The sequence below is a fragment of the Pipistrellus hanaki genome (assembly GCF_964339955.1).
Source record: "Pipistrellus hanaki genome assembly, chromosome: 1".
NCBI classification, from domain to species: Eukaryota; Metazoa; Chordata; class Mammalia; order Chiroptera; family Vespertilionidae; genus Pipistrellus; species Pipistrellus hanaki.
This window is the reverse complement of record NC_140503.1, coordinates 31,047,788-31,072,579: the sequence shown is the minus strand read 5'-3', so window position 1 is coordinate 31,072,579 and position 24,792 is coordinate 31,047,788. Positions and strand designations below refer to the sequence as shown.

Below are 24,792 nucleotides of genomic sequence, written 5' to 3'. Positions count from 1 at the left end.
TGCAAGTTCTCAAAGCCCCAGTTGGTTTAAAGGCAAACCCGGATTAAACAGCCTTTGTAGTTCTTTTAACCCAGGCCTACTAAGTCAACAGGAGGGTGCAGGCCATGAAGAATATCGCATTGTGCGCTGTGAACGGGGTTCATCTTGCAGTATGAATGCGCTCTCTTCCTGTTCATGGCATCAACCAGGAAGAGCGTGTCAGAGAAAGCCATAGGTTTTTTTAAATGACCAGTTAAGTGTTTTGCAAATTCCCAGGTGATTGAGAGCACACGCATGAGTGTATTTGCTTTTTCAACAAAAAGAGGCCCACGTGCAAAAGAATACGCACAGAAAGGGGGAAGAGCGATTAACTACAGTGGCCATGTATGAGGAGCTTGTGAGGCGCCTGGGAGGTGAAAGGGACACAGCCCCCAGAGTTGTGGGGATAAGAGAAAAGATTGAGGTGCACTCCCAGGTTGCTATGGGAACAAAGGGGAGGGGGGAATCATGTCATCTTGATTCAGGAATTGGGTGAGGCTACTCAGGATCCGAGGCAGATAAAGTAAGTTTAATTGAACTGGGTAAGAGACGTAACCAGGGAAGGGCATTCCAGGCGGGGTGACAGGCAGTGGCGGAGGCATGGAGGGAGTAGCTATAAGCAGTTTCTTCCTATAAGAAACCTCTGGCTGTAAGAAACCACCAGGAAAATTTCTGGGAATGACATTGCTATGGTAATAGTTGTTGAGGGTGCAAAAGAATTCTATTTATGAAATATTAAAAATGCAAGTGAGCTGACCTTTTAACCAGTCTTTATAGTATTAAGGGACTAAATAAATACATTCTTGGTAATTAGACCCCTGGGGAGGATTTAATTTGCATCTAGATGTGATAATGTTGAGTAATTCAATACAAGTTTTGTACTGGTCAGCACTGGGATCTCAGGTTGGTGATAACATAAGCTAGATAGGGTGATCCCATGGGGCCAATTTTTATCATCTGCCACAAGGGAACCTTAAAATCTGTTCATTTTTGGGCTCCTACGTGGCTGTTGTGGAAGAGAGCAGTATAACGGAGTGACTCTTCTTATGTAACCTTCATCTAAAATTGTAAGAATCTCTCAGGAATATTGATTGTGACACTATCTCCACAGGGGTAAAGGGCTGAGGGCAGGGGACTATTTTCTCTTCTTTAGACAGAAGCAAAACCTGAGAATAGAAAATTAGATTGCTTGCTGAAGATTTTACACACACACACACACACACACACACACCCCAAAAAACTGAAGCAGTCATAATTTTGGCTAGACCCTCTGAAGGCATTGGTGTCTTAACCTAATTTATTTTGGCTTTTTCTGCATTTCATTCTTTGAGATTCTTGTGAAAAACCCTAATTTTTACTGTTAGAAAGAATGGAACAATTATATGTATATAGGGTATATTCTTGTTTTCTGGTATTCTTTATAGGAAAAAATGTATTAAGTTAAATTGCTAAATGAAAAGAAGTGTGTATGTAAGTCATTAACAGGTATTGTCTAAGGCATATGCCCCCAAAAAAATGATGGCTGACCCTTGAACAATACAGGTTTGAATTGTGTGGGTTCACTAATAAGTGAATTTTTTTTTCAATAATAATGTAAATCTATTTTCTCTTTTTTATGATTTTCTTAATATTTTTTCTCTAGCTTTATTGTAAGAATACAATATATAATTCATAGAACATAGAACATGAATTGATTGTTAATGTTACTGGTAAGACTTATAGTCAACAGTAGGCTATTAGTAGTTAATTTTTTGGAGGCGTGAAAAGTTATACATGGACTTTTGACTGCATGGGGTAGGGGGTGCCTATGCCCTAAACACATTTTGTTCAAGGGTCCTGTGCCTAATTCTGTGCTAAACACTTTGAATGCATTACTTCATCCAGTTCTTAAAAAAACCTGTGAGGAAAGCACTTCCTGGCTTATATTCTAGTCTTACTTTTCTAATGGTTTGTGGTTGTGGGTGGGGTTTTTTTTGTTGTTTTTTTTTCAACCTCTATTGAAATGATCATACTTATTTTCTTTCACCTGCTACTACAGTAAGATGTAATAATGGATTTTCTAATACACTCATTGTTATGCGCCTGGGAAAATTCACAATTGGTCACGTGGTTTTTCTAAGTTAATGCTGAATCGTATAGAAATTTCCAGTTATCTAAGTATAATTGCTACTGGGCAAAGTCTACATAAAATAAATCCTTCAGACTGAGGACTAAGTTTTGTTAATAGTTAAGAAGTGGCTTGAAAAATGAAACTAAAATTATGAAAGTATTATATTGAACAAATTTTGTTATTTTTCTCTAGGCTCTAATTTTTAGAATAAAATATTTTTTCAGAAAAATTTATTATGTCAAAACAGTCCCTATTTTATTTTTAACTTTTATAGTACAGTTGTAAATAGGATCTTTTTAACAAGTGTTTGAGGCATCATTATTTCTCAGGGGTCTTTTCATATACAACGGCATTCAAATTATTCTCTCTTAAAATGCCTATCCTATCATATTGGTATCAAATGTCTTTTGTTCAGTTGTTAACTGATCTACCTCTGCCAGCGCCTTTTACCTGCCATTGGCTTTGGGTGCAGATTCTGAAACATCACTTTCCCTAGGCTGCATGAAAATTCTTCAACTTGTGCAAGATTTTCAACTTTACTTTGCAGTTAGTTTGAATTATCAATACATATTAAGATATTTGGCACATACATTACCCACATCCAATAAACTGAGGAACCAGTGTGATGGGCAGGAAAAAATGGTGCTATTAAGTGGAAATGAATATTTGTGTTAGGGACTAATTATAAAAGAATAGGAAAGCAAAGACCCCATAACATGACAATACTCAGCAATATTTTTTTTAGTGTTTTTCTTTTCTATTCACTTTGTAGTTACACAAACTTTAATAAGGAAGACCCCTGCATCATATTTATGAGAGAGCTTGATATATAAGCAGAAGGGGGGTACTTTTACTGGGGTCCATAATTGGAATTTATCTGGTCTAGAAACTTGAGGAAAAAATTTTTTTTCACCCTATAATGTAAATTAGCATTTTCTTCTACTTATAAACAAACCACAGTGCTATTAGCTGTGCTTCTGTTGTAATAACAGAAGTCACAGATTATTTCCATATTATGTTACAATTTTCACAGATATTATGAAATGCAGTTTATCCATATCACTACTTCAAAATTATTATAATGACCATGCCTGCCACTAAGTATTTAATTTGTTTTTTTTAAAAGCCTTTTTAAAAAATATATATATTTTACTGATTTTTTACAGAGAAGAAGGGAGAGGAATAGACAGAAACATAGATGTGAGAGAAACATCGATCAGCTGCCTTCTGCACACTCCCCACTGGGGATGTGCCCGAAACCCAGGTACATGCCCTTGACTAGAATCGAACCTGGGACCTTTCAGTCTGCAGGCTGACACTCTATCCACTGAGCAGGCCGACGCTCTATCCACTGAGCCAAACCAGTCCTGGCTAAGTATTTAATTTGTAAAAGAAGCGTATATATTATTCTATCTCACCTAAAATATATTTTGATACTTGATTTTCTTTGCAATCTTAGGTATATTAGTTTCTTAGATTAGAAAGCTTCCTCCTAATAAGGGATCCATAAGTGTCACAGATTCTTTAAAGGATCCATGAATTAAAAAAAAAAAAAAAAGATGATTAACCTTGATTTTTTTCTTTTTCTGTTATATCTTAGACTATATTAATTATATCTTTTATTCCTAGTGTTGTCTCCCAATTTCCTTTAAAACTTGGCTCTTTCCTTCTTTCTCTCTCCTGAAACCAGTTTAAACACTATCTTGTCCTTGAAACTGTAAAACAATTCTCCCGTGAAACCATTTGGGCCTGGTTGGTATTTGGGAGGCAGCCCTTAGAAAACTTTCTCCATTTCTTCCCCCCAAAATCAGTCTGCTTGGTTTATTTAGCTCTTCTTCAATACATTTTGGTAATTTGTATTTCCATAGAAATAGATTTCTTCCAGGTTTAAAAATTTATAAGCAACTTATTCTTACATGATTCCTTCATTTTCCTTTGCATAGTGGTGAACTTAAAAGCGGTATTGAAGACGTCATTTTCATTTTATTAATCACAAGTCTATCCATTTTGGAAAAGTTTCAGTATAATTATGTGGGAGACATCACTTACTGTCTTTAGATGGTGCATTGATTTCAGTCTTAAATTAGGAGCCACTATTTTTAAAATGTGAGGTTAGAAAATGAACTTTGCACCTATTCCAGGTTAATTTCCATTTATTCCCAGTTAGCAGAGGTGGGACTGATGTTTTGAGGCAGCTCTCTCAGTGTGCTGTGAGCAGTTCCCTCCCTCAGTTTGTAAGGACCCCAACATGGAAGCCCAATATGAGAAACCCTGTTTCACCAGCCAGTAGTTGCACCCATTAGATGGACTGAGTCCCAGACAGCGGGACCGGAGCCGCTGCACAGACTGGAGCATCGGGACCTTGGGAAGCCCGTGATCTGAGCCGGGGAGACTGACCCAAGAAAGGCAGCTGCAACCACGCAGCAGGAATCTCAGGGGTCACATAGGTCTAACTTTAAAAATTAATAGTCTAAGGTCACTAGAAAAGCATGATGATTTTCTGAGGCGTTTTGCATCTTGAAAAAAATAAAAAATAATTTAGGGAGTAGTTTGGACTCTCAAACTTGCTCAGACATCAAGTGCAGGTAGATTCATTTACACATGTCTCCCCTTTCTTTTAACATGCAGCCACTCTCCAGAGAGACCGAATCTTCAAACATTTTACCAGGAAGCGCCAAAGGGCTATGCGAAGGCGAGTCCACCAGATCAACGGACACAAGTTTATGGCCACGTACCTGCGGCAGCCCACCTACTGCTCTCACTGCAGGGAGTTTATCTGGTAAGAGGTCCCTGACCCCTCTCCGAAGAATCCCATCTCAGAAGGAGAAAACAGTTTCCTATCTGCAGCATGAATGGAGGGCTACATTTTTGTGCAAATTTCTGTCATTTCCTTCAAGGCAGAGGCACTTGGTTCAGAGTAATTTCTGAATATCAGTCAGTTACTTTATATTCTGTTTATTGTTGCTTTTGTGATGACTTTGGATTTCATACCTTTCAGCAGTCATAATCCAAGGTTAATTGGTGTTTCTATCATTTTTAACCAAGAATAGAGTCTTGTCTAAATGAAAAGCCCTAACCTACAAATGTGCTATCACAGCTAGAGTCTTTAGGAAAAAGTTCCGGCTGCATTTTCTATTGAAAAGACCAGAAGCTGCAGCATCTTTGAGCCCATTTTCTCCTTTGCAGAAGTCTGTGCATTCTGGTTAGCTGAGGCCCCTCCTCTCCCTGTGGTTTGCTGACCCAAAGGGTGACTGTCCATTCACACCATTCTGCTTCCCTCCTTCCTGTGACCTGCTGGCCCTGTAGGCATTTGTGGTGACAATCTGTGACCTCAATTAAGGTTCTGAAAGGAAACTTATTTATTAATTTCACTATTTTTTTTTTCCACCAAGGAAACATTAACTCCCACCCAACTAGCCTTGACTGCTTCCCCCCCTCCCTCCCTCTCCCCCTTTCTCTCTCTCTCTCTCTCTCTCTCTCTCTCTCACACACACACACACACACACACACACACACACACACACACACTATTGGTATATGCGTTACATATACATGGTTAAAAGGATGAGCTTTGGAATTCAATATCACTACCAACTAAATGTGTGAACATAGACAAATTACATAACCCATTAGTGTATCCTCAATAAAAAATATATGTATATATATATATGTTTTTTATTGATTTCAGAGAGAGGAAGGGAGAGTGAGAGACAGAAACATCAATGAAGAGAGAGAATCATTAATTGGCTGCCTCCTGCATACCCACTACTGGGGATTGGTCCTGAAACTCCAGCATGTGCCCTGCCTGGGAATGGAACCCTGACCTCCTGATTCATGGTTCAAAATTCAACCACTGAACACACTGGTCAGGCTGTACAATAAACTTTTATATAGCGAGTAAAGTGCCAGGCCCTGTTCTTAGTATTTTTCATCACCAACTCTTTTTATTTTCATGATAACCCTATGAAGTAGGTCCTGTGACCATTATCCCTTTTTATAAGCAAACCGTGGCTCAAAGAAGTTAATAATCTGTCCTAAATCACACTCAGGCCGCCTGGCTTCAGGGCCTTTGCTCGTAGATCACATATCCTGTGGGCTTAGTAAAGTGTGGTCTTTGTTCATTGGAGTAAGAATTATAACACCACCCCCAGAGCCCATACTGGGGAGAGATAGGTGAAAGCTGTGGGCATCCTGGACATATTGTGGCTGCTCTTCTACTCTCCTGGACTCCCGGGTGATGTGGGCAGCAGGGAGAGAGAGGGCACTTCAGGTCAGGCAGCTGCACTGGCTCACCTGTTTGTATGTGTGCCTGCATCCATTTACTCCACCCTCTGCGTATCTTTGTGTGAATGCGAGAGAGAATGCCATGCAAGGTGGAGCAGTGACACTTCAGGCTGAGGCTCAGACACACACACAGAGATGAGGGCTGGTTTTCAGGAGGATTTCGGAGATGAGAGGCAGTGGAATGAGAATTGCCAATACCCACTCGTTCCTATCTTCTAGAACCTTCTAATCCATCACTTGGTTTCCTCTGTGTCTTGTGGTAACAAACTAGGGCTCAAGAAGCATACATCCTTGCTTCTTCTCTGACAATGTGTTTTTCATCAAAGACTAGAGGATGAAATTTATGTTCCTAAAGTACTGTAATTATAGAAGCATTCTTGATGAAATATTCAACTAATGGTAATTTTTTTCTCTGTTGTCTTGAACAGGGGAGTATTTGGAAAACAGGGTTATCAATGCCAAGGTAAGAAAATGATTTTAAAGCTACAGTTAATCTTGTTCCTATATTAAAAAGTCTTCATAGCAAGAGGAAACAGGATGTATCCCATTGATATTTCAATAACTCTCTGAAGGTCACATGAGACACCCCCCCCCACACACACACACACACAATAGAATTATGTACAGTTCCTTAATTTTATTTAAATTTTGGCTATGTTTTTGTTTTGTTTTTTAATATGTTTTGATTGATTTCAGAAAGAGGAAAGGAAAGAGAGAGAGAGAGAGAGAGAAACATCAACAATGAGAGAGAATCATTGATAGCCTGCCGTCTGCATGTCCCACCCTGGGGATCAAGCATGTGCCCTGTTTCATTGCAAACAATCAATAAAATTGATAAGCCTCTAGCCAAGCTAACTGAAAAAATGCCAACATGCCTCAGAATAAAGGATTTCCTTTGTGAATGATGGTTTTGAAACCCCCTCATATAAAAAGATCAGTTCTCTGGGAAGTTCAATCTAGTTCTTCTGAGAATTCCGTCTGATGAAAGCTATATTGTTCTATTTGTTGACATGTCATCTGTCTTTATGAATTTAATCCTAAAAGCTCCCACATGTCTTGAAAGATCTTTAACATTATACATATTTTCAGACCGCTTCATGGCACATGTTCACCCTCTACATCTGCATGATGTCAGATGTCTAGATGAAAATGAAAAAGTTACTCAGAAAGTTCTAAATATTCGAACGGCTGATTGCGTCATTCTGCAGTTATTTAAGGAATCCCTACGTTGTTCAAGGCATCATGCTGGCTGGGAATTCTGGGGCCATTCAAGGCAATAGGTGGACAATTTTAAATGAAGGGGCAGGCTAATGGTACGAGTTTGGAGGAGGGATAGATGGCTCCAGCCTAGAAGGATAACCATGGTGGTGTATCTTCATGGAAGAGACATTTGTAAAAGTTGTGCCTTGTTATACAGCTATGATTTAGTCAGGTGGTAGGATTGTGAAGGGCCTAGAGAGTGTAGGTGGAGTGTGAAAGAATCTCGTTTTTATTTGAACAAGAAACTCCCTTAGAAAAAATTTGACCCATAAACTTGGGATAGACTTTGGGGAGCCTGAAACCTGGCTGGGAGATTTGAAAGCTATTGATTGACAATTCAGACCAAGGGGTGAGGTAACTAAAATCATGCTGTCAGAAGATTCCTCTGGAGATGGGGACAGGAAGGATGAATTAAGCTCAGGGCTTGAATAAGAATAGTTTAGCGTGAGCAAAGGCCCGGTTAAGATGCTGGTAAAGAAAACAGGGAGGACAGGAGCCCTGGCTGCTATCCTGTGGGCCGGACATCCAAACAAGCACCTTGGCTTGGTGCAGCCCTTGTTGACTCTAGTGTCACTGACAAGACGGTAAGCCTCCGATAAATGTATTAATTGTGGATTTAATTCCCTAGTGTGCACCTGTGTCGTCCATAAGCGCTGCCATCATCTAATTGTTACCGCCTGCACTTGCCAAAACAATATTAACAAAGTGGATGCAAAGGTAAGAGGATAGCAGTTTGCTAATTAGGTCTCTGCATGATCTCTCTTCTCTTCTCTTCCTCTCTCTCTCTCTCTCTCTCTCTCTCTCTCTCTCTCTCTCTCTCTCTCCTTCTTCCCCCTCTCCCTCTCTTTTCCCCCCTCCCACCTGTTCCCACACTCCCTGATGCCAATGGTGGAATCAGAATTGAAATTTCTCTCCTTTTTACTTTATGGCATTGGTACTTCTGTCCTTGTGTAGCATGACCTGTCCTTGAGATTATCCTTTTAGTGATCAGCTGGATACAGGCGGGAGGGGTTCAGTTCTTCTAATTTGAAGAGAGCTTTGAAGGAGTGAAAAGACCCGTGAGTTTGGCATCAGATGACTAGGATTGAGTACAGGATCATCTTCTGCTAGCTAGCTTCTCAGCCTCATCTTTTAAATGGGAGCAATGCTCCCCTCTCGACATTTTTGTGATGGTTAAACAAGATGGAAATGATATGATGAGTTTGCTGTTAACTATAAATTGTGCTTCCTAAATAAGGTGACTGTTGGCTTCTTCCAGCCTCTCAAGACATTTCAGGGAGGATGCATATCTGTACATGAGTGACCCTCACTTGTGCCACTTGCATCCCATTGAGCTGGGGTGGGCATTATTCTAAACTCTGGAGGTAGAACACGGGATTGTTGCTGACAGTTAGCTGTGATTTACAGATGCATTGGAATGTCTGACTCTGGGCCTCACTGGCTCTTTATTGTCCACAGACTAGGATTGCTAAAGAGTACACAGAGAGGCGTGTGTGCTCTCTTTCATGAGAAAGAGGTCAGAAAAGTTGCAAGAGGAGTAATAATTGCCTCATTCTTTGGGTGTGTGGATGTGTTGTTATTGCTCTAAATTGTGACATAGACCGTAGAGCCCATGCCTAGTCAAAATATTTGCTGGAAATAGTGAGATTACACTTGACCTTAGCCAAGATCAGAATGCAAATGCCACATAAAGGCTGGAAGGGCTGAATGTCACTTGATCGTACTTCAAAATGAATTCCTTCTGTGGTTCCATGTCCTCTGGGTGCCACCTTCTCCCACTCCCCCCCATCCTCCTCCTCCCCACCGATACACACCTTTTGACACAATTTCTGGAAGAACACGTGATTGTAGCAAGTGTATGTAGTCTATGAAAGACCTGTTTAATTCTGAAGTTAAAGAGTTGTAGGAAATAGATATGGGTGTGAGGACACTGGCAGGGAGAGAAACACAGCCTGAATATAAAAGGTGAACGGAAATTTTTTAAAAATATATATTTTATTGATTTTTTACAGAGAGAAAGGGAGAGGGATAGAGAGCTAGAAACATCCATGAGAGAGAGACATCGATCAGCTGCCTCCTGCACACCCCCTACCGGGGATATGCCCACAACCATTGTACATGCCCTTGACCGGAATCGAACCTGGGACCTTTCAGTCCGCAGACTGACGCTCTATCCACTGAGCTAAACCGGTTTCAGCTGAAAGGAAATTTTTTATTTCTGTTTATCTCCCCCGAATGGTGAACAGTCTAATTAATCCATGCCACACGTTTCTTTCCAGTCCTTCTCATTAGAAAATGTGCTCAGTGTGCTGGCGAAGGCCCGCATAATTACTTGTGGCTGAGCGGTAAGATAACACACCAGCTCGGGTGTCATAGTAACACCGCGTTTGGGAGGCTCCTGTTACAGGTTTTACAAAAGGTGTTGGTGTGGGACTTTAGCTCCTGTCCGACGCTTCCTTCTTACAGACCGCAGAGCAGAGGTTCGGAATCAACATCCCGCACAAGTTCAACATCCACAACTACAAAGTGCCAACATTCTGCGACCACTGCGGCTCCCTGCTCTGGGGGATAATGCGGCAAGGACTTCAGTGTAAAAGTGAGTTGCTGGGCGCCCACTCCTTCATGAGACCACCAGGATGCAGGCTTTGGGAATTCTGTAGGCTCAGAATCTGGCCCTGGACTGATGGTTTTAGATACTTTGTCAGTTAACATTTTAGTAGTACTAAGGTTGTGAGTCCCTTGTCAGGCATGAATAGGGAGCTACGTTTGATTCATAGATGACCAATCAGTTGTTAATCTCAATGTTCTCGCTATTTAGTGCTGAGTATAGACTTGTCCTTGTGTGTTTTAATAGATGTTTTAAAAAAGAGGGGGGAAAAGGATCTTCATCAGAAATGGAAGGGATAGGAAATGAGGTTGCCCAATAGAGAAGGCCTGGCAGGAGCGTAGGTCTGATGTCCACACCAAGATGAGCAGGAGGTGAGTTGTAAATGTCACTCAAGCTGGCCTGGTCTCTTCTTTAGGAGTACTTGGTAGAGATGGAGGTTGGTGGAGTGAAAGACACTTAACGTCTCTCACCGTGCCCAGAGGAACACTCTCTTGAAGCTTTAGCCTCAGCAAAGGTTCTGGGCGTAAAGGCTGACCCCTGTCCAGTTGGGAGTTGCAGCGCTCTTGTCCTTGCGTCACCTCCCATCGGGTGTTGCTATGGCAATCTGGTTGCCATGGGTGCACTGTGGAAATACGTGTGAATTTCATCCAGATGCTTGAGACACACCCAGAGTCACGAGGGGAGGCACCGGGTCAGCTTCCACGGACCGCCTGGACTTCCCAAGCCTGCTTCTGTCAACACAAAGGGACCGGCCATTTGTTTTCAAAAGGGCAATTCTTTTCTCTCTCCAGAACACCATTTCATAATACTTATTTCATCTAATTGTTCAAGTGTAGCTTTGGCTTTGGCCCTGCTTGGTCCTGTGCTGGATAGTCTCCCCTGGGGGTGGGTTTCCAACAGGAAAGTCGTGTGCTGCTTTTGTGCAGTTGTAGCTGCCAAGCGGAGCCACCTGTGGGGCTCATCAGCACCATTCCTGTCCCTGGGGGTCCTGAGGGGAGCATACCTACAGTGGCCTGGCTCTTACAGTTTGTGCTTTGTTGTCACCTGCGGCGTTAGAAAGGCCACTGGAGGCCTGTGTGTCCCCAGAGCAGCTTCCTCCAGGGAAAGGGGGAACGTCCCATGGAGCTCAGAAAGCGTAGCCTCAGGGCCCCTCCCTTGCAAGGACACCCCCAGAGTCTTCCACTCGCCTGGAGGTTCTTTCACTGAAAGAGCTCACCACACCCTAAGTTACATAACCCCAGGCCCCCAAAACCTGAATTGCATCTCTGCTCGTGTCGTGTCCAGAGATGCAGGGACCCTCGCAAAACGCGTCCGTTGCTGCTGCTTCGGGGCCCCTCCCGTCAGCAGGCGTTGGGAGGGAGCCGGATCAGAACTTTTCTGCTGGTGAAACCTCAGGTCCTTCCTCATCCCAAGTCAGTTTCCTCTGCACAGGAGTCCAGCTTGCTTCACTCTCCTCTTCCCACTGCCATTTACCGTGACCTTTAAAAACCTGGCTCCACACACACACCACCCCCCCCCCCCCCCCATGAAGAAGTTAGAACCGCAGGCTGCAAGCTCTGAGAACCACACCCCACAGGATGCAGGCCCTGGGCTGCGAGGGCTCCAACCACAACAATACTCAGAAAGACAGCTTCACTTAGAGGTTTTTCTCTCCCAAACGCCATCTCCATCCTGTGTGAACAGCAATCTCCATGGGCCTGTAGGCTGCCACCTTTTACTGAGAGAGAAAAGGCAAAGCACAGTCAGTTGTCATGATTCTTGTTACTCAATTGACAATTAATGGGACATTCTCATCTCTATTGAATCTCGCTGTTAAATCGGTAGTAGCTGTTACACATGATTTAGATGCATGCCTTTCATCAAGTCACGGTGGGAGGAAAATGTATTTGAAATGTATTATTCTCCAGTATGCCAGGCTTTCTGCTTCTGCACAAAGCAGGAATAGATGGAAATGCCAGGGGTTGTTATGAGTGTGAAGTTTAATTTTATAAGAAGGTGGCGGTCCTGTTCAGCCCATACAATCCCTGTCAGCGTGGTGCCGCTCGTTAGCATTCTCCTTCGCTGCACACGTTGCCCCGGCTCCTCTCTGAGTGTGGTTCCCTTCTCTCCCCTGCAGTCTGTAAAATGAACGTGCACATCCGGTGTCAGGCGAACGTGGCCCCGAACTGCGGGGTGAATGCGGTGGAGCTGGCCAAGACGCTGGCCGGGATGGGCCTCCAACCCGGAAATATTTCTCCAACCTCGGTGAGACTTGCTTTCTTTCATGATGGCATTCAGGAGTTGTTTCAGATGTGGTAAGCCTGAAGGAGTGTATGTGGCATAATCAAAGCCCCTTATCTCAGCAAACACAATAAACAGATTTATTGCTTTTTTAAAGAGCAGTTTGTTTAGTGAATCAGAGTCTATATCTACACTAATAAAAGAGTAAGATGCAAATTGATCATACCTTCACGACACACCCACCAGCCAATTGGGAGTGAATATGCAAATCAATTCAACAAAGATAGGTTAATTTGCATACACAGGTGCCGAGCGGCCAGGGGTGGGGTGGGATGCTTGTGTCACCACCATGGCAATGACACAGGCTTTCTGAACTGCCCTAGCCAGCTCCAGGCCTCTGGGTAGCATGGGAAGCCAGACAGGGGGCTCCGGCCAGAGTGAAGGCGGTGCCAGCAGCCAGGTAAAGGAAGGCCCAATCTTGCATGAATCTTCGACCATCGGCCCTCTAGTGCAATTATATGACAAGAAATAATGAGCGTGCAGATATAGCAAGAAGCAAAAAAAGGATTTTTAAAAATCAACTTCCTGTGAGTGTGATCTGGTAAAAAGCGGGGCCTTGGTGGGGCCCAGGCAGTATAGTTGCCCCATAACAATGAGCTCAGCTTCTTCCTCTTTTAAGGGGTTGAACTTGAAGCTGTCTGAGTTTCTCCACAGCCCTGGTATTGCAGTTCTATCATTTTGTTCATGGGTTACAGATCTGTCTCTCAAATTCATTGACAGACAGGAACTCCTGCCTCTCAGGTCGTGGGAGTGGGTGGAGTCATGTCCGTTGCCTTGGACACGTTTTGTCTTGCCCCCTCCCTGTGTGACCTCCCTACCTGCTGTTTTCTGTTAGAGCCTCGGACACTTTTCCAGGCCCACGACCTATCGCTGCCTTCCTGGCCCAGGGTCAGCAGAGAGCTGGGAGGAAGCCATGGCTCTGACTGTGATCTTTGAAAGGCAGAGCTTGATACTGACTGTTGATTCAGGAGAATTCTAGACTGAGCTACTCAAGGTGTCTGAGTGCTTAGGAGAGGAGGTACAGTCACTGTCAGGTTCTTAGTTATCCAGAACATGTCAGCTAAGCACCCATTTCCTTCCTACTGAAGAACACCTGGTCAACGTTGTATGTCTTGATACTTCGGGAAGGCATTGGCAAAGTCCATCAGAGTCTCTGTCTTGTGGAGAGACAGGCAGGATGCTAATACCACAGGGGTGGGATTGGGGGTGGGGAGGGGTGTCTGATGCACAGGACAGCTGCTCCTGAAGAGCACAGATGAAAGATCTCAGCCTCAACCAGAGTTCTAAAGTACGATGGGAATAAGATAGACCATGCAGCCACCTGTCATATACCACCAAGTATCTCTCATATTATGATGTTTAATAATGAGAAAACCAAAGTTACCTGTTACTTTATAGTACACTATTAAGAAAAGGCAGAGAATCTTAAGTCTAACAAAAGAGAAGAATGGGTTAAAAAAAATAGATTAGGAAACACTGGCCTGGAGCTTTCTGCGAGTGCCAGCCCCAGCCAGGGGAAGTATTGAAGTGGAGGAAGTGAAATTCAAGCGGGTGAAATTCTTCTGTCTTTGAAAAATGTGTGTTCAGAGATCTGGAGGAGAAATTATTAGAATAATTGGATTTGTAAGATGATCCATTTTTATATCTTGCTATCGCTGTTTTATTGGGTTGAAAGATAAAATCCTTATTGTTTCAGACTATTGCAGTTGTTTATTGCAAGCATTGTTTAGACATTGCCCCAGATAAGCTTTAAAAAAAAAATCAAAATAGGTCAGAAGGTCCAGGATGTTCGACTTTTGATCTGTTGTTTAGTGGTAACCTGTATCATAAATGTCCCAAGGTGGACATCTGCAAGTCACCTTGCCTTTAGGGAGCGCCCTCGCCATGATGGGGCTTGTCCCACTGGGATGGGGCTGGGCAATCCACTGAGGAGGCCATACGTCTGGTTTGGTGAGATGAGACTGGAACATGCATTGTGCTGGTGGTAGACCTTTCTAGAGGACAAGTGCCTATGCATCAAAGATCTTCAGAATTAACACTTTGGCTTAAAGAATTCCATTTCCAGAAAGTTATCTTAAGAAAATAGATTATGAAGAACATGATGATGATGATGACAATGAGGACAACACAGCTCATGTGTATTGAATGTTGCCTATAAAGCACATTCAATAATAAAGCACCAATCTAAGGGCTTTATTTGCATTTATTCCTTTACTCCTCATAGTAACTCATGTAGCAGGTGCCATAACATCCCCTTTGGTAGAAGAGGAAACTGAGGCACAGCGAGGATGGGTGGGCAACTGTGCCAAGGTCACTAGGTTAGGTTGCAGAGCTGTGACTGGAACCCAGGCAGCCCGCTTGGAAGGCTATACACCTACTCACTCTGTTCACTGTGGTGTTATTTATATTAGTGAAACTGGGAGGTAGCTGTATTTCTAACAGCAGGGGAATTAGTGAATAAATTGTGATACATCCACAAAATGGAGTATTGGACAGCCCTTACAACTCTTTTTTTTTTTGGAGGATATTTAAAGACAGGGAAAATACACGTGATAAAACATTAAATAAAAATGTGGTTATGAAACGATTTTATTATGTTTTAAGAATATGATCAAGTGTGAAGGCAGACGTGTGTATGTGTGTTTTATTTTTATATATTTTTTTTGTTTTTGAGGGAGACTGGTGAGATCATAGGCATTTAAAAATTTTATTTCTCATGTGATTTAAAATATTGTATAAATAATGTTGCTTTATTCATTCAAGTCCTCATATGGAACCCTTGTTCCTCTGAGCCATTATTGAAGACCTCTCTTGGTAGGCAGTGGACACCAGGTGGCGCTCTTGGAACCTGACCACTCTGGAGAAATCCGCTGCAAAAAACAAGAGGGATCAGACTAAGGCATTTTTTGTGTTTCTACACGTGCCCACTTGAGCATAAATTGAAAATCTATGGCTTAGATATATTTTTAAATGATCCCCCCCCCCCCAATACAGTAAGCACAGATCAGGGGTCATCTTGACTGGCAAAACCTGATCACATGTCAACCTGAATGGATCTTACCTCGCATGTTGTATTAAGTGTTAAAGCTGCAAGTAGGGTCTTCTTCATCCATAAATGCTTCATGCACACTCTGTGAGTTCTGACTCCATGTATTCCTTCTCTTCTTTACAGAAGCTCGTTTCCAGATCAACTCTAAGACGACAGGGAAAGGAGAGCACCAAAGAAGGGAACGGAGTTGGGGTTAATTCTTCCAACCGGTTTGGTATCGACAACTTTGAGTTCATCCGAGTGTTAGGGAAGGGGAGCTTTGGGAAGGTGAGTCTTGGTTTTTACTGTTTGAGTTAAACATGCTATGTGTATGTTATGTGTGTGTATTTGTGTGTGTGTGTGTGTGTATTTCATGTGTGTGTGTGTGTGGGTGTGTGTGTGTGTGTCTGTCTGTATTTCCCATGTGTCCTTCCCTTTCTGCCCTGTGGGTACCCACACCCTAAGAACTGCAAGAGTTCTCATGCTCCTCCCACCACTTTGCCACAGGTGATGCTCGCAAGAATAAAAGAAACAGGAGACCTCTATGCCGTGAAGGTGCTGAAGAAGGACGTGATCCTGCAGGATGATGACGTGGAGTGCACAATGACGGAGAAAAGGATTCTGTCCTTGGCCCGCAATCACCCCTTCCTCACTCAGTTGTTCTGCTGCTTTCAGACGCCTGTGAGTATGACTCGGCTGCACTGCCTCCGTGGCCTCCTTTCTTACAGGGTTGAGACAATAGGGTGACAAAGATTTCATAAAGTAGAATATCAGAAACTTTGGGGCCACAAGCTCCCTTGGTAGGGCCATCTGAAGGTACCCACAGGCTCCTGATGACTGTGGGAGAAAGTCAAAACCAATGAATTAACCAGTTTTTTCCACGCTGTCCCGAAGAAGGATCACTTTGAGGGCTGTATGCCCTACGGTTATAAAGGTGTTTATGGTAAGTCTTCTCTAGCAAAGTGAAGGTTAACAAAATCTAAGGATAGAGTAAAGGTCATGGGCTGCTTATCTTGCTGACTTTGACCTTGGCTTCACTCCTAAATATTTAATTAACAAGAGCTCAGACTAAGGTAGGCCCAGAAAGGGCACCTTGATCTATAATGTCCCAAGGCATTGCTCCTGGCCTTGACCAGGAACCCTTGCCTTCATTCTGTGGACTGATCCTGGGATTCAAGTCTGTCTACCCTCTAATGGTGTGCAGCAATGCTTTTGTCTGCAGTTAACAGAATACCCAACCAACCATAGTTTATGCAATAAACAGAAAGGTTGAGTTTAGTTCTTTAATATAAGTGTTTTACTGGGGGATTCTGGTGGTAGCAATGTTAGGGTTGACTTAGTTGCTCAGCGACATTGGACGTTTCTTCCCTTTGGGGTCTCACGTTATTTGCCACACTGCTAAATAAACATCACTTTTCCTGGGACAGAATCCAGAGGCACAGGGCTTCATGGGCCATCCTCGTTTTATCAGAGAGAGAAACTTCTTTCTAGACTTGAATCACCTCACCTTAGAAGGCTGGAAGAGCAACTATCTAGCAAGGGGTAAGCTGCTTTCCCATGATAGACTCCCACCAACCATGACTCATCCCCTGGGACAAACCACTTATCACTGAGCTTCTGTCGTCAATAAAGAGGGAAGATGGCTCCTGAGAAGTCACCAAGAGAGTCTGCCAAGGTGTTTTAGAACCTTCTTGTAGTCAAAGGCATTCTGGGAAAGCAAGTTCGGGACATGTACCTTGACTGTGCTACCATCAGGGCAATAGAGGTGGGAGCGGGATAGGGACATCCCACCTGATCCAGGTATGGTGCGATGCAATGCCAGGGAACCAGAGGGTGAGTTTGAATTTAGTTAGGCAAAAAAAGAATGAAGGCAGATACGCTGTAGAGGGAAACAGCAATTGCACAAGTGTGGCCGTGAGCAAGACCCTGAGGGCGAATACGGCCAGCATGTGTGAAGTGTGGAGGTTAAAGAAGGGCCTGGTGAGAACTAAAGCTCAGCGGTGGCCGGGGCCGGCCTGTGAAGGGCCTTATGGGCTGCATTAGAGAACATGGATTCTAGTCCTAAGAGCAAATGGAAGAAATTTAAGCAGAGAGATGGCAAATCAGACTGCATTTTTCAACTAGAAAACTACTTGTTTGCAGTAGGTAATATAAGCATCCTCTGATATTCATATCCTCTCTCTGAAAGACACACTTGTTACTGATCTCATTGGTAGGCTTTCAAAGAATATTTTGCACATGAAAGCATACATGCATACCAATTATACATTTATATATATATTTTTTAAAATACAAATGGTGGTATACATTGCCCATCATACTATACCTTATTTCATTGAAAATTTAATAATATATCTTGGTGATTGTTTCATATTTGTGTATACATAGCTTCCTCAATTTTAATGGCTGCATAATGTTCCATTTTGAGCCATGACACAATTTATTTTACTTGTTTCCTATTGCTATGTACCCAGTTGGTTGTACCCAGTCTCTTATTTTAATCAGTGTTTCAGGGAGTCTCCTTGTGCTTCTATCTTTATATAGTGTGCTGTTATTACTATACTAGTGGCCCGGTACATGGATTCGTGCACACTGAAAGGAAATTAATTAGAAGGTGGCTGGTGAGGCCAGAGTGGGCAAGATGGGCCAGACATGCCCTGGGGCCAACCTCCCCTGGCCCTTCCTGCTGGCCACTCCTGGGGCTGCACTGTGGCTTGAAGGGCATCTGCGGGCATCGTAGCTCAGCAGTAAACCTGATTCAGAGCTGACAGTGCCCCAGGGAAAGCATAACCCAGGGCCAAGGGTGGGATTGTGTGGCCCCGAGCGGAATTGGACTCCCTCCTCTCTGGTTCCAGGGTGTGTCACCCGAGAACAGCCACTGCCTAATCCTGCGTTGAGGGTCTGCCCCCTGGGGATCAGTGCACATCGTCGTAACTACCGGCCAGTTAGATGGTCGGATGGTCACTTAGCCTTTTATATATGTAGATGATACACTATATGAAGTTATATTGCTTGTTAAAATTTTGACTGGGTCCAGTTGGCCTTCTTCCTCATAGTGGTAAAAGCCAGCTAACGTTTTACCACCTGTACACTAGGCATTGTTCTAAGTGCTTTATGTATACTATCTCATTAATCCCACAGGAACCCTGTGAAGTAAGTTCTTTTTTTATATTATTCCCATTTTGCATATGAGGAATATAAGGCACAAAGAAATTTAGCTTCCAAGTGGCAGAGATTTTGGATCCAGACAGTCTGACTACGGAGCCCAGGTCCTTACCATTTGCTTGCTGAATTCCTAAGTTCACATGCCCACACCACGAGAGGACTGATTTTCCACACACACACACACACACACCCCCCCATCATACAGCTTGCTATCTATCATTTTGATGATTGGAGGGTTAAAAATTGTTCTTCTGAGTTCTAATTTGCCTTTCCCTGACTGTGAGTGAAGCTGAGCATTCACAAATATTTAAAGGTCACCTGTGTTCAAATCCTTGTTGTAAACAGCCATGTGCAGCCTGGAGCATGGACGGGGCAGGGAAGACTGGAAGCTGGGAGCTGGGAGGGTGCATTAAAGGGGACACACAGTGTGTCCGCCATGCTGTCCAAGCACATTGGAAAGAACGGGAGTGGCAGCTAATAGCTGCTTAGGCCATGTGCCCCCTGCACACGTCCCTTCCTCCTCAGGGTCTGGGCTCCTGGAGGCCACACCCTCCTCACCTCATGGTCTGGGGTGCCTCCAGGCAGCCCTGGCTTCCATGCTGCCCTGTCTCACACACACACACACACACACACACACACACACACACACACCTGGTTCTCTGTCCCCAGGCCTGGGGTCCATGGTTCTTGTGGAATTCCAGTTCTGCTGTCCTCACTGCTGCCTAGACTGTCCCCAAAATCCTGTTTCCTGTGCTCTGCACTTTGCCTGCTATACAGCCCTTTCCCATCTTCATCCCCTTCACCCAGATGCTTTCTGAGAGACGAGTGGGGTGACAGCTCAGGCTTGAAACACCCTTGTGAAAAAGGATGGCACCATTGGGTGGGTGATACTGGTCACCTGCCTGCATCTCAGGCTTGAGCCTTGTGCTCATACCATGAACCAAATGGCAGGCAGCTATGGCTCAGGTCATCCAGGGCCTGAGCTAAAGAGCAGATGGCTTCCTGTGACATTAGGTCAGATGAACTAAATCAGCTGGTAACCTTTGAGTCAGACAGTGGGCAGGCATTTAGTGAACCCAAGTCTATGCATCAGCTGCTGTCTCAAGTTACTCGCATGAACAAATAATGAGGTGTCTTGTACTCCAACTCCAGGGAGTCCCTGCAGTTCCACAGAGGCAGTCAGAGGTGTCACGGACAGTTAGATTTTGTTATGGTAGAGAACAAGAAATTAACTTGGAACAGATTAGTGCCCCAATGAAAGTAATATGTACAATGCAGAACTTTCTAGGAGAGTATAAATTATGCAATATACCAGCATATTAGTGGCTTCCCGTGTTCATCTGGTTAAGCCTTCATTAGCACGGGCAATCTTTTTCCTAGTGGCATTTCCTGTGTGGCCACAAGGTGGCAGTCTTCACTGGAAGGTGATTTTCCTTTCTCCACCAGAGACAGAAACTGACATCAGGGTTGAGAATTTGTGTTTTGTAGTGGATGTCTCCCAAGCAAAGGAGAAAGAGAATTTTCTGCTGCCCTAAATCCAGACAACAAAATAGGAGGAACCAGCTTAACAGAATCAAGTGGGTTTCTCTCATGCTGAGGGCAGAGACACACAGTTCTCATGTTGCTGTGGTTTATGACTTCTTTCCGGTTTGCAAGGTACCAGACTCCACAACCTGTGCGGCATTTGCTTGCTGTGCATCTGTCCCTCTGTCAGAAGTCCTCAGTGACTATCCCCATTTGCTGTTGAGAAACTCACCGTAAAGAACAGAACGGGTTAGGGACTCTGAGAAATTACAGCAGGCAGATGGTTACTTTCCAGCTGCTGCGCCTGGCAGGCCCCGGCCTCTAAGGAGATGCTCACCGGTGTGTGATGCTGGGCTGTGACAGTCTCCCAGGGAGAAATCTGCAAAGTGTTGCTCACTGTGAAGAGCCTGTGGAAACGGCTCTCCTCTCCCGTCCAGCCCTGCAGAACGAGCGCCTCCGAAGGCCAGAGGAAGGGGGAAGGACACTCGCTGAGGGTTCCTCAGACTGTAAGTGGCGGAGACATGGTTGAGCTCTGGGTCAGGCTGACTCTGGGGCCCCCGCTGTGTGCTCAGACCCAGCCGTCCCTGGCCTGATACCACATGTAGGTCATTGATTCAGCATCTCCTCAGGCACCTCCTCCCGTCTGCCCTGGCTGCCCTCCAGCCCGCTGGGAGGAAGCAGCATTGCCCTCGGAAAGGGCAGACCTGTGTTCCTCCAACTTTGTGTTGCTCTGTCTGAATGGCTTTGTGCACCTATGGTAGCATGCCTTTGAACCTTAAGGTTCTTGTGGTTAAAATGAAAGCAGGACTGCTGGGAGGGCCAAAGGAGAGGATGCAGACATGCTTTGTACACACGCAACACTATTCACACAAGAGTAGCTCATTGTGGCAGAGACCACTTCCCTCCCACACCAAAGGACAATGTCCTGGGGCTTCCCCGTGGCCAGCACACACTTCACATCGGAGGATGGAGCAGGAATTTTGGAGCTCCTATTGTTCTTGGAACAAATCAATAAGTAAGCAAATTTCATATATTCCACTTTGATTGGATTTCATATATTCAACTAGGATGGTAAGCCCATAAATGACTGCCCCTGATTTTTGCATAATAATACCGGTTCCCTGCAAGTATATCATTAATTGGCATCCTCATACGTTTCTGGTAGCATTGCAAATCCTAACACTCGGTGAGTTATTTGATCATCTGAATCAAGACTCATAAAAATGTTTATTCTCTTCGACCTGCTTATTGTGTTTCCGATAATCTAGCCTAAGAAAACAACATAAGGAATATAGAGTAAGTGTTATGCATAAACAAGTTTAATTTCCAGTGCATTATTTATAATAGGAAAATATTGGAAACAACTTCAGCATTTAGCAGTGGAATTTTGCTTAATTACTGAAGCTTTCGGTGAAGGTTTTCAGCCAGTGAAGAGACCGCTGAATGTTAAGCAGTTCAATGATGATGTGTCAGACGCTGTCATAAGCACCTACCGTGTGTTACTCACAGTGCTTACAGCAGTCCTGTAAGACAGGCACCATGATTGTCTTCACTTCGCAGAGTGAAAAAGTGAAGCACTGAGAAGCTGAGTCACTCGCCCGAAATCCAGTACAGTAAATCGTGGCTCTAGGAGGTGAGAGCCCAGGAAATAACACAGAATCTGTGATGATTACTGGCCAGTATCCATATCAGTGAACCGCCACACCTGGCCCTCCTCAAAAAAAAAAAAAAAAAAAAAAGATGACTGGAAGGAAATTATGCCCATAAGCCCTTGGGAAGTGTATGAAGGCAGTGAAAGTATGGGTGATTTTCTTTCCTTTTTCTATGTGCCCATTTTGGCAATGTGGTTCTATTTCTTTAACAATGGGGGTGAGAGGAGGAAGGCATTATAAAGCCAGGGAGCGCAGGCCGCCTTCCCCACCCTTTCAGGTTGCATTCCCCTCACACTCCTTTCATCTTCCCCAGCAGCTGGGCCCCCTGCATTTATGGCCTGGAATCCGGGACCCCCAACCCCAGCTCAGGGCTTCCACTCTGGCTCTCCTCCTGGTGCCCAGAGGGAAGAACAAAGGCTCAGCAGTGGCAGGAAGGGGAGCGGCAGAGTAAATACTGGTCAGATGCTTCGGTCTTTGTTCAGAGACCCAGTTTATTGAAGCAAAGGTTTCCATTTGGAAAACTTGACGCTGCGCCCTGCCGAGAACTGCCCCTCCTGCCTCTCCTCAGCAGCACCCGGCCAGGCCCGCACAATGAGCCATACAGTGAACCATGCAGAGCCCATTCTTTGGGGGAGGCTCAAGCTTACATTGGGACGTGTTGTGTAGGCAGGTGGGCCACAGCCCAGCGCTGTCCCCTCCCTCCTGCTCTCTCTCTTTCTGCCTGTTGGTTCTTTCCTCAGGACACCCAGGCTGCTGACTGATGTGTGTCCGGAGGTCCGCTGGGGGTCAGCCTGCAGGGATCGTCCACGAAGCAGGTGCCCAGAGCTCCTGGCAGGGCATCTTTTTACCTAAGAAGCCACTCCCCCGTTTCACTCCGCAGAGCAGAAACCCCCTCCCAATGAGGGCAGGGTCCTGGAATCCTGTGAGCTACCTACTGCCCTTCCCCCAATGAGGGCAGGGTCCTGGAATCCTGTGAGCTACCTACTGCCCTTCCACGGTTTGTGCAGAATGCTTTCAGTTTACTGAAAGCAGGCTTACAACATATCACCAAAACATTCTTTTCTCTGTATTATATTCTCCATGGCAAAGGTGTGTGTGTATGTATATGTGCATGTGCATGTGCATGTGCATGTGTTGAGATCGACAGGATGGAAAAATAGACACAAGAGAGTCATGTGGCCCTGGAATGATGAACCTTCCAGAATTTCCTCAGGCAGGTGACTGCGCTGCCACCTTTCGCACGAGAGTTCCCGCTTCTAATTCTGGCTTGTCTTTAGGAAGGTCCCCTGCTTTTGATTTTCCCCAGATACGCACCTCCATCTGAATCCTGTGTTCTTCCATCAGAGAACTATTGGCAGAAATATCTCCAGAAAGTGACCCTCGGGCTGGTTTTTTGCACGTGGGGGCTGGGAGGCTGCCCCTCAGCCCTGCACAGCCCTGCACAGCCCTGCACAGCCCTGCCTCTCTTGCGGAGTGTTCAGGGAGTATCTGGCAGGGGCGGCCAAGCCTGCTTGTCTGCTGAGCGGCTGCCAGCAGCTGGCCTGGGGGGCGAGAAGGCACCCGTGGCTCCTGGAGAGCATTGCCCACTGTGCTCGGAGTCACAGTGATGTCCTGGGTAAGGGGCTGAGGCCCTGAGCTGGTGGGTTAGGTGAGGAGAGGGGACGCGCAGTGGAAGAAGCTGGAAGACTTGCTCCTCGATGGAGAAAGGGTCCGGAGGCCTCTGTCGGTGCCTCCCGTGAGCTGGCCATTCTGGGCGCCTCAGTGCGCGGGCTTTGCAGAACCGGGTGAAGAAAGAAGTAGCAGCAGCTGTGATCCTTTGAGACGCTGGCATATGTTTTAGATGCATGGTATCATTATCAGTGTCCGTAAAACTGCACATTTTGGCATTCCATAAATACATGTTGAATGAAACATTTCATTTAATACCCAAAACAATCTGGGAGGTACAGAAACGGTTATCCTCATTGTAAAGATCTGGGAACCAGGGTCCAGAGAAGTTAAATAATTTGCTCCAGGTCACACAGCAAGGAAGAGTCTGACCCTGGGCCCCTAACCAGGTCCTCCGGCCCAGTAATCTAAGCCATGGCCATCATGCCGCACATACAGATGTGCTCTCTATGGAGTGTGCGCAGTGAGAATAATGACATTCGCCAAGAATAAAGGCAGTTTCTCACTGCCTTTATATATATATACACACACAAATATATATATATATATATATATATATATATATATATATATATATATATATATATATATATATATATAGTTTTATGAAATACTGGAGGATATCTTCCCTTTATGTTTGGAGCTAGGTTTCCTCTTATCCCCTGAGCAGTGACTTACCACAAATCTGACTTGGTCTGCTTATGGGTCATTGGTTGTAAGCTTGCCTTTGGCTCAGATAAAAATAGAAAGTGAGCCAGAACATGGTGTTTCCCAGTTGGGCAGGATCCCAACTATTAATAGTGTTCCGTCTGGGGACAGAATGCACACAGGCTGTCTCCAGCCCCTGGGCCGCAGGGGGTTATTGGGACCTCTGCCTTGTCCTCTGGGGCCTCCAGGCTTCCCAGTTTTTGGCGGGTAAGCAGGGCCATGAAAATGAGAGGGAAATGAGAGGGGCCGAGGTTCGTGCTGTTCCTTTGGCTCGCTCTGTCTGGGTGGGACTGCCAGGAGACTCGGCGTGACAAAGGGGTTTGAAAGGGTTGGCATATTTTTCTGCCGTTTGAGGTTACTCAGTCGTAACTGGCCTTGATGTCGCTCACCACAGTCATTGCTGATGACGTTGACCCACCGCCCCTGTGTTTGGGAAGATTGCACACAAGCTCTGGTGATGTGTCTGAGGCTCGCCAGGGTCAGACTT

General features: G+C 44.7%; 1 protein-coding gene across 1 annotated transcript in view; it reads left to right on the top strand.

Annotated features, from left to right (window-relative positions):
- Positions 1 to 24,792, top strand: part of PRKCH (protein kinase C eta) — a 223,513-nt gene that overhangs the window by 118,372 nt on the left and 80,349 nt on the right. Inside the window, exons 3-9 of the mRNA XM_084883143.1 lie at positions 4,757 to 4,907; positions 6,841 to 6,875; positions 8,301 to 8,389; positions 10,139 to 10,268; positions 12,397 to 12,524; positions 15,733 to 15,876; positions 16,096 to 16,269. Coding sequence (XP_084739269.1) covers positions 4,757 to 4,907; positions 6,841 to 6,875; positions 8,301 to 8,389; positions 10,139 to 10,268; positions 12,397 to 12,524; positions 15,733 to 15,876; positions 16,096 to 16,269 — 851 coding nt within the window. The remainder of the gene's footprint in view (positions 1 to 4,756; positions 4,908 to 6,840; positions 6,876 to 8,300; positions 8,390 to 10,138; positions 10,269 to 12,396; positions 12,525 to 15,732; positions 15,877 to 16,095; positions 16,270 to 24,792) is intronic.